At 34.7% G+C, this 13,496-nt stretch overlaps 1 protein-coding gene across 1 annotated transcript; it reads left to right on the forward strand.

Moving 5' to 3' along the window:
• Positions 1-445: 445 nt before the first annotated feature.
• On the forward strand, positions 446-8,513 carry LOC125653851 (uncharacterized). The gene is made up of 3 exons (XM_048883528.2): positions 446-1,373; positions 1,471-1,527; positions 3,088-8,513. Exons 1-3 carry the CDS (start codon positions 506-508, stop codon positions 7,839-7,841), a joined length of 5,679 nt encoding a protein of 1,892 aa, XP_048739485.2. The 5' UTR covers positions 446-505; the 3' UTR covers positions 7,842-8,513.
• Positions 8,514-13,496: the final 4,983 nt, after the last annotated feature.

A 13,496-nucleotide genomic window follows, 5' to 3' on the forward strand; every position in this document is an offset into this window, starting at 1 on the left:
CTAAATCTAATTTACAATTCTACTTGTATATGCTGTGGCAGAACACATGATCAGCAATATTATGTGAGAAATACACAAAATAGACTATTGAAAATTGCTTTGTGTGTACATGAATTGCTAAATACCGTAATCCAATTTAAAAGACTGAAACTCGATCAAACACTGTCTATTCATGTACCTCGTTATTAATAGGTCTGGGTTGTATATACTTGACTGCCTCCCTGTATGCAGTATTCGATCACTGGTATCAGGTTTGGCAATGAGTTTTGTAAAATTGAACTATGTGTCGATTTTAGAGGTAACTATATGATAAACAAAGGAAAAAGATTTGTTGGTCATTGTCTCTTTATTTGAGTATTCACATAAAGAACGTTAACCCAGGGCCCAAACAACACACCAGACAGATTGTTAAATACCGGATATTACCCGAGAAGTTGTCAATGGAAATTTAGGTATCGATCGAAAAGTTTTCATTGAAAATAACTTATGTTTTGAATTAGCAAAAATGTGTTCTTCAAAGGAAGATAATTTTATCTTGTTGATCCAAGCTCTTCGATTCACAAACAGGGGACTTAAAGAATACGTTGACATTTGTCTGGAAGATATTTATCATGGGATCATTCGAAATGTGTCCAAAGTTGTTCCAACCTGCAACACGCATTGCAACAATCTACCTGGAAATCAATGGTGTGGATATTGTAAAAAATGGAAGACAGAGATAGAAAGCTATATTCGATTTTCCTCATTCAAAAACAAACTAAGATGGCAGGACATTGACTTTGGAAAGTTAACAGGACTGGACAGAGATCTGGCTAAAACTGAGTTATTTTCTGTCTACGTCAAACGACATCCAAATACACCGGTGGATTTTGATATTCAAGCAATTTTATCATTGTTTCAAAACTGTGTTTATTTTGACATCGGAAAAAACAAGACTGTTCTTGATTCTGTTCGCAACATTAGGAATAAACATTTTGCCCACACGATAAATTTTGAAATCACTAAGAAGAGCTTGAAAGATTCAATTGATAAACTTATTCTTTTGTTTCAACATCCATCAATGTTGAATCATGGAAATTCAATTTCTATCATTACCATGTTAAAGAAACTGGGAAAAAAGAATATGGAATTGGTTGAGACGAGTACTTACGAACTAATTGGACAGGTCTTTAAACTCAGAGACGATTCTGCTTCAGCACAAAGCAAAATAGACAGATATATATTGCCACAGTCCACAGAGATAGGATTGATCAGGCGGATGAGGACAAGGGTCATCAGATCGATAAGGGAACAGTACATTACTGTTTTCCTCATCCTCGCATCCTTGATTATGGCATATTGGTTAAAGTACGAGACAGACACTAACATGAAAGGTAAATTGTCACTAAATATAAGATATTATGATGTACCTGGTAGTTGAACATACATTTCTCTCCAATTCGGATTGTTGAAGTAAATTTTCTTTTATAGGTTATTGGTACTCTATAATGACGAGAAATTCTCAACAAGAACCCTATTACCCACAGGGTAAGTTCAAAGTATCAAGGCTTTACAAGACAACGGTCGGGGAAAATTATGAATTCGCTAAGTTCAGATTTAAATATTACCTCTTACCTTCATTGCACGTTGGTATCTTAATTTTAGATATGCGACACATTGAGTAAACGTGAGAGTTCTTATTTCTATTTTACAAAGGCAAATCCTCCAGCAGGCTTGGGGTCAATTACATAGCAATGTTATGGATTACGGTGATTTACCATTACCTAGAAAATTTGACATTACCATTACACCTTATTTGAAATGGAATGCATTACATTACACATTACGTGACAGTGCATAACTTTAAATTACACATTACATAACTTTAAAATTTCCTTTAGTATCTGTAGACAATTCTACTTAGGCGACTGTTCAATGTTTAATTCAAGAATGAAAAAACAAATTCTGAAAACAAGACAATAGTTTACTCTGAAACTTTACAAATAGCCCTAGGGAAACATTCAATAAATAATTCAAGTGTTGGCTTATTATACCTTACGTATTAGAACTAAAACACTGTTTATTAAATACTGTTAACTCTTACAGACTATATACATGAAGACGATATCTTTCTTGATAAAGTCTAAAAGTCAATCACTAATATAATGAATTAATCTAAACCTCCAACATATAATCAAATATTTGAAGTAATGGAATGTGCTTTACAGTATATTTTCTACAAGTAATGCATCAATTACATTACCATTAATTGTAAAGCAAAATTGCCCATTACACATCACACTCCCATTACAATGAAATTGAATGTCATTACATTACCATTACACATTACTATGACCTCAGGCCTGTACACCAGACACAAATACGCCGGTTTCGAGATACGTCCGAGTTATTTCCCTTTGGAGAACTCTCGCACATAGTAAGGCGCGAAAGAATTTGTTTACACGCGGGAGTGGGACAGATATTCATCATAGCGTAAGTGAATGTACTCAGTAAGTTTCTCATACGCTGTTTGAAAACCCGAATTCGACTGATACACAAACTAAGTAAGTGATAAGTATTTAGAGAGTAATCAAATACATAGAATTCTTATCCTATCACGTTGTTTCGCTAGTCATAAGTACCATATCCAAGACATTTCTTGCAAATATGACATTGTTTGTATGTTTCCACTTCGGTAAAACATTTCTTTCGATAGTATTTAGTATTTCCCACATTTACATATTTAAAGAGAAGCCGCTTTTAATACATTTCATCGTCTCCCTCTTTGGCTGTATATCCACTCTGTCCCACTTACGCATTCAAAGTTCCACTAAATGCATCTCCTATATAGAAGAGTTCGTATCTCGAAACTGACGTATTCTTCGACTTGTATGTGAATAGGAAACGTAACAAGACATTGTATCTATTTTTTAAGAAAAAGAAGATATGCTAGGGAAATTAGGAAATATAGCTATTTCACATTAATTTGGAATAAGATATTATCTTAAAAACAATGACTTAAATTATGAAGTCACTTTATTCAATTGGCAAACCGATTAGCTCTATATCTTTAGATATATGAATTTTTACCCTCTTTCTTGCCAATAGGTTGCAAAACCACTGAATATGAATATCCATATGCTGTTGACACCGACTTTGAATTCTATCGTTCTACACATGGCATGCTAGTCGGTCGAAAATGGTTGCTTTACGAATTGGAAAATATAATGCGTTCTTCCCCTAGAGGTGTAATGTTTATAGCAGAAATGGGATATGGAAAATCTGCAATAATGTCTCATCTCGCATGCCAGGACGATCAACGACAAGCAGGTTATCCAATATACGAAAATATATCCGTTTTCCATATCTGTACTTTTGAATCGCAAAAGACATTGCTTCCAGGATTATTTGTCAAAAATATGGCGGGAGGATTTGCGAAGTACATACCGAAATTTAAACAGTATTTGGAGCAAAATTTAAGGTTTAAAGATTACTTTGAAGGTGTGAAATGTCTTGAGGATGCAGAAGGATGTCTAGATTTTCTAGTTATCAAGACACTTCATCAACTGAAAAATGAATCAAAAACTCATATTGTCGTCATAGATGCTCTGGACGAGTGCATGGAATATGATGATAGATTCAATATTGCAAGACTGCTTGTTAGAAGAATTACAACATTTCCCAAATATATAAAATTTTTAATCTCATCCCGTAATATTTCACGCATCTCTCCGCTAAAGCGACATTTAACTGTGTTTGAACAAAAAGCAGATAACGATAAAAATAACAGAGATATTGGCCTCTTTGTCAGGGATAAACTGCAGAATGCTCAACAGAAGGAGATCAGTAATCTCAAATCCTTATTCAAAAGTTTGGACGTGGACGAGATCAGGGACAAAGCTGTGAAATATGGAAAAGGCAATATGCTTTTCGTATTGCATGCATTGAAACTGTGGACGGAAACTGATCAGTTTTCTTTAGATAAAATTCCTAATACACTTGAATCATTATTTTATGATCAATTTCTTAGAATTTTTGGAAACGATGACGCTAAGTTTGGCAGTACAAGAAAAATCTTAGAAATATTGTGCGCAAGCACCGAACCACTGTCTGAGGACGAAATTTTCGAAATTGCCAATATCCCTGAGGCTGATCAGATTAACATAATTATATTGATAGGAAATGAATTAAGCCATTTCATCAGACTAGTTCGCGGGAAAGTACTAATCCTACATAGGTCGCTCTCAAAATTTCTAACAAATACCGAAAGAAGAAGAGAACAATTCTATATATCAAAAGAAAATGGTTGTGCCCATTTGTCTTACTACTTCCTAAGGAGTGTGAATTCCAATTGGAGTTTCAATGGTATTGATATTTTACAGTTAACAGAATATGTATCTTGCTCCAAAAAACAAGAATTGAAAGACCTGTACTTAAAATCTGGAAAAACATTCTATTCTAGTATTCACTACAGGTTTGGATTCACGCATCCTACGATGTTCATCCTTCACCGAGCTGCACTAAAATTATATTCCTACTCCAGTATGTCTCTATTTCTTGATCTGTACTTAAAATTTCCGTCTGCACATGTTGACGAAAATGACGATGGAAATATAACTGCTTCGTACGTCGCTGCGGCCTATGGAAACCATGAAGGACTTGTGGCTCTTTTGAAATATGGAGCCAATGTGAATTTTACCAGATTAGGACCCAGAATATTGAATAGTTCTTTTGATGATATGGTTGAATTCTGCAAACTTTACGCTCAGTGGGACTATAATCTTCTGAATATTGCCTCTCAAAATGGACATCACAATGTCGTTCGCATTCTTCTCCGAAATCAGGTTCACATGAAACATAAAATTTCCTGTGGACTCGATTCTTTTCAACTGGCATCCGAATTTGGACAACTTTCAGTTGTGAAATATTTACTCATGAATCATAAGAGTGCATTTTCTGACAGTTTGAAGTTTTCTCTATATCTGGCCTCTAAAAGCGGACACGAAGATATCGTATCATTGTTATTGTATCATGGAGCTGTAGACATTTGTCTTCCTTGCACAGGGAGGATGTATTGGACAAAGTTTCACCAAACTCGTTTACAAGTTATTGACAACGTTTTTGATTTGAAGCAGTTTAACTTCATTTTTAAGGATGACAGACGGATGATACGATGCGAGACAGCGATAGAAGTGGCAATTCAAAATGGATACACTGAAGTTGTAAAGCGTTTAATAGCACACTCCAATTCCAGTCTAGACTGTCGAGAATCTGGTGGTAGAACACCTCTTTTGACAGCAGCTAGGTTTGATCGGACAGAAATCTTAGAGTTCTTTATGTCTCTCAACATGTCTTTTGCTCAGCACTGTGTTTCTGGTTATCAGAATAAGGATGAATTAGAACTGAGCAAGACGGAGGAATTGGAATATGATAAAAACATGTGTTTGAATAGGATGTCAGTGTTTCACCTCGTCGCTGAGTATGGAAGTTCGAAAACCTTACTTATGCTGTATGATAATTTTGAAAACGCTTTCTGGACAAAGCGTGATGCATTCGGTTCAACACCTTTACACTATTTAGCTTGTCAAGGACGAGTTGAATTGATCAGTCATTTCGAACACAATTACCATATCAAATCCTACAATGGTTCTACGCTATTACACTCAGCAGCCATATGTAAGCAATATATCTTTCTTGATTACCTTCTCATCCGAATATCTCAATCTCCTCTGGATAATAGGAAACAAGGCGTTGTTCATTACCTTGCTCAGAGTGATAGTTTTATGCATGAAAATGTACAATCCGTCATTGACCACAATCAACCTTCAAGGAAAACAATTTTGGAAAGAATAAAAAAGGAAATATTTTTCCAAGATGCGATGAAGAGAACTCCGCTTCACTACGCGGCTATTCATGGAAATATCAATTTTCTTCTGCTTTGTTTTGAACTTGATTGGAACCACACAATTTGGAACGGTCTGTTTGAGCTTCGTGACATCAACACTTTAACAGTACTAGATTTGTTGTTTCAAAATTTACCGCCATATAATTCTCCGACATCAATTTTACGCCGTACAAACTCCTTGATGATAAACCCACATCAGCATTTTATCTCTTTAATTCTCGATCAATCATTTCCAAGAAATATGATAGAAAAGAAACTTCCGGTATTCTGTGAGTACAGTGTACGACGTGGATATCCTCGAATCCTTGAAATACTTTTGACAAAATACCGAGTATATGGTTATGATATTATCCATATTAATGAATGCAAATCAATTTTTTTTCATGCAATCCCTACAATGGACTATATAGACCAAGCGTATTTTAATTTTCTCCCCTTATTGTCTTTTTTGGAATGTAACTGTGATAGTTTGAAAACGTTTACATTTCATAAGTTGATGGAAGACCGCAAGAGATCATTCAGAATGCACGTAAAGAGAGCTCTGAATTTTAAGATGAACTGTAGTTCTATGGATTTTTGCTATGATGACGAAGGATATAACCCGTTACATAGGGCTGTTATAGGTGGAAATTATGATGCTTTTGAATATTTAATAAACAATGGAATGTCTGTGAATGTCACAAGTAAAGACGGAAGGGACGTTCTACAGTTATTGATTGAACATGCACCATGTATTCCAGACGATTTCGACGTGAGGGAAAAAAGGTCCTCAAACTTACCTTTGTCAGATACCGAATCACTAGGCTTACTGCGGAGTAGAAGGTATAGAGATATTGGTAGTTACATTGCAAAAAATACGACACTTCTAATGAAAAGGACTGCGACGCAAATATGCAACAGGAAAACGAACTCTCTCAGCATCGCTCATGTTGTTTCCGCTACAGGCCTTTTAGAAATTTTAGAAGTTATTAAAGGAACTTTTGGAGAGACATACACTCACTGCTTAAATGATCGAAATATTTCAACAGCCTATTTGTTAAGTGTTTTTGGTCATTCGTCTTCAAATTTTGCAAATATTGATTTTTCCATCTATCTTATGAACTCCACTGCTGCATTATACCTTAAATATGCATTTGACTTTAAACCTTTCGTTTTACCAAGAGATTCTTTCTATTGGAAATGTAAACATAGAGTAACAAATTTCAGAAACACGAGGTCTTTGCTAAGCTGCACTGGTAAAGCGGATGAGGAATTTGCGATACTCGCGTCACAGATTATCAAACTGAGTGGTTTCAAGTCCAGGGAAGACTTCAAGAAATATTGTGAATTTTGTGAAGACAGTGAAATGAGCTACGATTCCTATTTTGATAGTATTTTGAAAGGATTAAGGGAATACTGGGAGAATCCAAAGCGATACAAGTATAAATACTTACTTCTGCATAAAAAGCAAGAACTTTTATTTGAAAATTGGAGTTGTAAAATAAGGAGAGATAGGAAAAGGAGTACAAAATGTCTCAAAATTTTATCTGAGATGATACTATTGAAAAGACAACTACATTTTATTTTCTCAAGAATAAGTGTAGATATACTATTAACGAATATCATACATTTATATGATCATGAGATAATGTTACCTTTTGAAATTCTGCCAAGGAACACAATTGCGGATAGGTTAGGCCGTACTTATTTTTATAGGTCGATTCTACTCTCACAAATTCACCCTGGATTTCAATTATCAAAGGAATATGACTACTGGGATGTTTTCAGAAGGAACGGAGACACAAGATCCAAGAAAATGGTACAAACAATTCTGAATACCCCAGTATCTGAAATTCGGAAATGGAAAGGAACTGAACGAAGCAGGCTTATCATGCTCCATCAGTTTGAACATTCTTATGTCCGTCCCACTGATAGACCATTAAATGTATATGAAAGATTCCAGGAAAATGATAACTGATAGTAGCGACACTTCATGCAAACTTTTTTCCTGAAATTATGAAAATGGACCCTATATGTTCCTACCAGTAAAATGAATACATTTTACCATAAAGAATCATAAATAAATCCCTCGTTTTTGAATTATATATAATAAATTCAATTATGTCGAATAAAGTGGGTGAAATTTTGGCAGTTATATAAGAAAGTGTGATATATTTCAACACTTGAACACCACAGAATTTTTACAAATTCCTTATAAAACTTCCATAGTTGTACTAATTACAAACAGAATAAGTCAAAAATATATATCAACCCATACATCGATATTTTAATTTGTAGCAAGTGTTCTTAAGAAACCAATAACTTTTAATCATTTCCTTGCTTAAAATGTTCGCTCTTGTGATTTTTGTAACATTTCACACAGATCTTAAGCAGATTTTGATTCTAGTATCATGAAAATGGTTCAGAACATACACTTTTGGTAAAATCTGTAACCAGAAGAAAAAATGCGCTTAATTACAACAAAGAAACTTTCATGAAGTTATCTATTTAGCAGTTTTCGTTTGAATATTTTTCAGAGATATATATCTCTTTCAGTGTTTTATTTTGTGTTTTGTATTGCTGTGTCGACTTTAAATATACTTTCTGTACAGTCGGATAAACTGATACATATTAAAACAAGGAAGAGTGATTGTGTTGTCATTACTAGGCAAGGTGAAAGGTGGCGACCATCTCATTCAATAATTAGAACAAATACAATTTAATTGTTTACATTTTCATCAACACCAACTGAATGACTATATAGTGTAATGAACGCATTTACAGTCATGTATCGTAAAGTGAGAACACTCAGTGGAACAACGGATACAGGTGATCACTCTATTTTTTGATTCGTGGAAAAGTTTTTTTTAGGCTCGTTTGATATATACAGATGGCCAAATTGTTTCTGCCCGGCTTTTATGGAGGAAAATTATTTTGCGTTGCAGATATTTTCCTGTCAAATTTCTAAAAGAGCAACTCATAGTAACTCTCAAAAGCATATGGAAATCAACTTATCTGTGCGCATGCGTAATACATAATCAATTAAAGTAAGGGCTTTGAGCCTATTTGTAGTGTTTTCATGGTTTTTGTAGAAATAAACCAATGAAATTGTACACCTCTTCCCTCGTCGCCCGGAACAATTTATATATGGTTTAAAAATTTACTAAATAACTTACAATTCTTCTTAGTTTCATTCCGGATGACGATGGAAGAGGGGTTAAAATATCAGTTGAAAGATGCTGACAAATTCGCCATCGTGACGTAATTTGCGTTGATCATGGCACTTTTAAAGGAAACGAGAATCATTTGGGTAGTAAATATATTATCAAATAGTAAATGCTCATGTGGTTATTTATTTAAACAGTTTGACATTTATTAAAATCATCATAATAATAAAAATCCGGATAAATTTAAGCCTATCTTACAGACCGGATGCCATTTTTGTTGTTATGGCTATAGTGTAAACAGATATAACTAGCACAAACCAACGATTCGTGAGAATTCATGTTACATACCAGGTAAACTACATTTTAGATAGTTTATATAACGATGGGTGATTCTTTTAATAAACAATATATTCCTTGAAGATTCAAGCATTATTTTTTTACCATTCACATTCATTTGATTAAACGGAAAACGGCATGTGGTATATTCCAAGTAACATCAGACGACTATATTCACCTAAGTACGTACGTACATCAGTGACGTATTTAGTACGAGTGTAAAATTCTATATTTTCAAAAGACAACAATTTATTTGTCAAAAAGTATACGATGGCTATTCATCAATATAAAAACACACTATCTATAAATACATACAACGCGTACAATCCGTGAGGTACAGAGTGGTGCAAAATTCATCTGATGTTTGGGCATTTGGGGTGTGTGTATGTTCGGTTCAGTGTTCTACTATATCTACAATGTTTACAAAAATATTTCGTTGTTTGGGGGAATACAAATTCACTTTCATTTTTGAAAAAAAAACCAATACAAAACAAAAACAGTTTGTGTAGCTAAGATAGGAATTAATATATATGTACATTTCCTGCAAGGCACTTTTTACTTGCATGTAGTCCTAGAAGAAATTAAAAATATGTTACTCATTAAAATTATTATTAAATGGTATAATTAAGGTGTCTGAAAAATAATTTGCTATGCGTGTTGCTCGTATTACAATATGTATTTTAATTTACAATGATTGAAATAGATTATAGGTCTACACATAGATCGTTTTTCAAAAAATAGAGGGGGTGACTTCTCGAAAACATATTGACAAACACAAAAAATAGGGATTTTGGTATCAATGGAGTGGGTTGAATACATGTATCCAATGTATCACTTACAATTACATTTCATCTATCGTTATCTACTGCTATGAAATGCAGTCCGGGAGAGGGGGTTTACACAAAGCGAATACACCACATATAGATATATACAAATACACAAATATAATATCGAGACTCGCAGTATTGAGTATTCCGTCAAAATTTTGTTTTTCTCCATTCAAGATAAATATACGGTGCATGTATATTGATTGATTGAATATTGTTTAACGTCCTTCTCGAGAATATTTCACTCATATGGAGGAGTCACCACTAACGGTGAGGGGCTGCAAAATTTAGGTCTATGTTCGGCGCTTACGGCCTTTGAACAGGGAGGGATCTTTATCGTACCACACCTGCTGTGGCACGGGACCTCGGTTTTTGCGGTCTCATCCGAAGGACCGCCCCATTTAGTCGCCTCTCATGACAAGTAAGGGGTACTAATGACCTATTCTAGCCCGGATTCCCACGGGACACGATGTATGTATGTATATATTTGCGTAATGAGAAAATGCAGTTTATATTTGAATTGTTTTATTTTTTCATCAGGGGGAGGTTAGCAAGTCATAAGTTTTATTTCTCTAAATCTTGTATAAACAATAGAATGATATTTATATCTACAACAACTTTTAAGAGAGTTTCTTAGGGTATTTTTTAAGTGGATGTAATCACACTGAATTGAGTCAACCAAGTGTTGGGGTGTACAATCTTCGTATCGCCCAGTTGTACTGTCCGGGACACATTGACGGGATTTGTGTGTGTGAAGAAATCTGAGCCTGATAGTGGTGAGTGAGAGTGTGTGAATATGTGTATGATAGACGATCTATTTGAGGCATTAGAGAGAGAGAGAGAGAGAGAGAGAGAGAGAGAGAGAGAGAGAGGGGAGTATTTTGACTTCAAAAGTTTTTCATGTTTTGTTTGTTTATTTTACTTCCTTTCGAGATCTTTTCACTCAAATTGAGAGGTCATCGGCTGCATGTGAAGTACCAAATATAAAACCTATGCTTAGCACTCAAGGCCAAAGCAATGGATTTTTTAACGTGCCAAAGCCTTTATCATGCATCGTATTGACGAACCAACACTTACTCTGTATTAGCATTATATTTGTGTTCTATACACGTCCAAGGCATGTATATTATAAAAGCATATAAAAGTTTAATAAAAGTTTCTTCAGTTTCCGTTAGCCTTGAGACGGACGTGTAATACACCAGTTTCGAGATTAGGGCTCTCCTGTGTAGGAAGTGCATTTAGTGGAACTTTGAATGCTTAGGTGGGACAGAGTGGTACTACAGTCAGTGAGAAAGACGATAAAATGTATAAAAACCGACATCTTTTTAAATAGTTGATGTAGGAAATATAAAATACTATCAAAAGAAATGTTCTACTAAAGTGGAAACATAAATACAATGCCATATTTCCAAGCAATGTCCTGGATATGATAGGTAGGAGCAACAAAATAACGTGATATAATAAGAATTCTAAGTATTTAATTACTTCTTGAATACTTATCATTTACTTAGTTTGTGTATCAGTCGAATATAGGTGATGAAACTGCGTATGATAAACTTACTGAGTAGATTCACTTATGCAGTGATGAATATCTGTCCAACTCCCGCGTGTAAACAAGTTGTTTTGCACCTTACTAAGTACGAGAGTTCTTCAAAGGGAAATAACTCGGACGTATCTCAAAACCGGCGTATTTAATTTGTAGCAATTGATTGTGAATTAATTCTTGAAAAATGTTAGAAATTACACACATTCAATAATGAATGGTCTTAGATAGGAAAACATGCTTAATTTATTTAAATCAATATAAAATATAAGCATAATAATATTTACCTAACTTCTAAACATTTACCAGGTCCTTCATTCAGTATTAAAATAATAATTTTTTTTTGTATTTTCTCATTTATTCATTATTTTTAGTTCTTTGTATTCAATAGTTTGTTGATTTTATGTATATATCAAATCCCCAGGCCTGTCTGTCCTTTTATCTGTTTATCCACCGATCCCATTTCTTGTTAAGTGTCGCATAATTTACGTTCTAATTTGGTTTCCAGCTTTTGCTGTAGTTTTGGTTCTAACCATGGCTTCAATCTGTGAAACGCGAACTTGTTACTTTCATTTTACCTCAAACGGTGGGAGATGTTACCACCTATTTAATGTGGGGAAAATATCCCTGTAATTGTTCTGAAAACTAAAATTGGAAATCAACTTGTTTTCCTGTAAAAGGAACCATACGCATGAAAGGTGAAAATAACGACTAGTAATCAATTTCATAACTCCTATAAAGTCCCTTTCACACACTTACGAATTTGTCGTCGCTGCATGCAAAATTCATCCGGGGTGATCTGGCGTCATTTGGGTTCTGTGACGTCGTAATGCCGGTGTCAGCACGGCCTTACCACGATACAGACACGGAAAATGCCGGTTTTCCTACGGATAAATACGGAAGCTAACCGTACATCCCCGGAAAATATCCCTGTCGGTGCAGGCATGATCACGAAGCGTACGGAAGTTCACAGTTTCTGCTGGTCCATCCACGGTTTTTTCACAGAGATATACGGATGTCCACGGATTATCACAGTCCCCCCCCCCCGCGTTTTGTTGTGACTGTGTAGTTACCGGAAACAATCCGTGTACAAATATTCGTGTTCTTCAGCAGAAAAGTTTCGTACACGGATGACCTCGGGCTTTGCACAGTTTCTTTGGTGGCTACACGGACTTCTTGGTTGTTACACAGACCTCTCAGTTGATACACGGAGGTACACGGTACCTACACGGATCAATACGGAGGATTTTCTTTTGGGACAATCTGGGGAGAATATCAAACATGTTTATAATTATTTTCACAGTTTGGCCGGGTGTACATTGGAGATTTTCATCACATAATGAATGAGTGTAAAAGACTGAAAGTATACATAAAGAAAGAAGAGGCAATCAGAACAAGTCGTCAGAAGTTAAGCAAGCAACATTGAAGGTAGCAGAAGGCAAGAAAATTATGATAAATATTGTGTTTATGGCAGTTTTTTTTTTATTTAAACCTTGCATGCGAAAATTCATCTGAATATTTACGTACTAATCGAAATTTTATTCATAGCTTCCATCTAAAACATGGAATTTTATTTTACTAATGATAGTGCCCGAGGTATACTTTACGACAGTTTCGGATCACCCAAATTACCCGCATACAACGAGAAAGAGAACACGTCAAAGAATGTTTTATTATCAAGAAGACATTGATATCTTATAAATATAATATAAACAAATTTTATAACTCCTCATATTTTGACGTATAATAGAAATATTCCA

Source organism: Ostrea edulis, chromosome 7, assembly GCF_947568905.1.
Source record: "Ostrea edulis chromosome 7, xbOstEdul1.1, whole genome shotgun sequence".
Classification (NCBI taxonomy): Eukaryota; Metazoa; Mollusca; class Bivalvia; order Ostreida; family Ostreidae; genus Ostrea; species Ostrea edulis.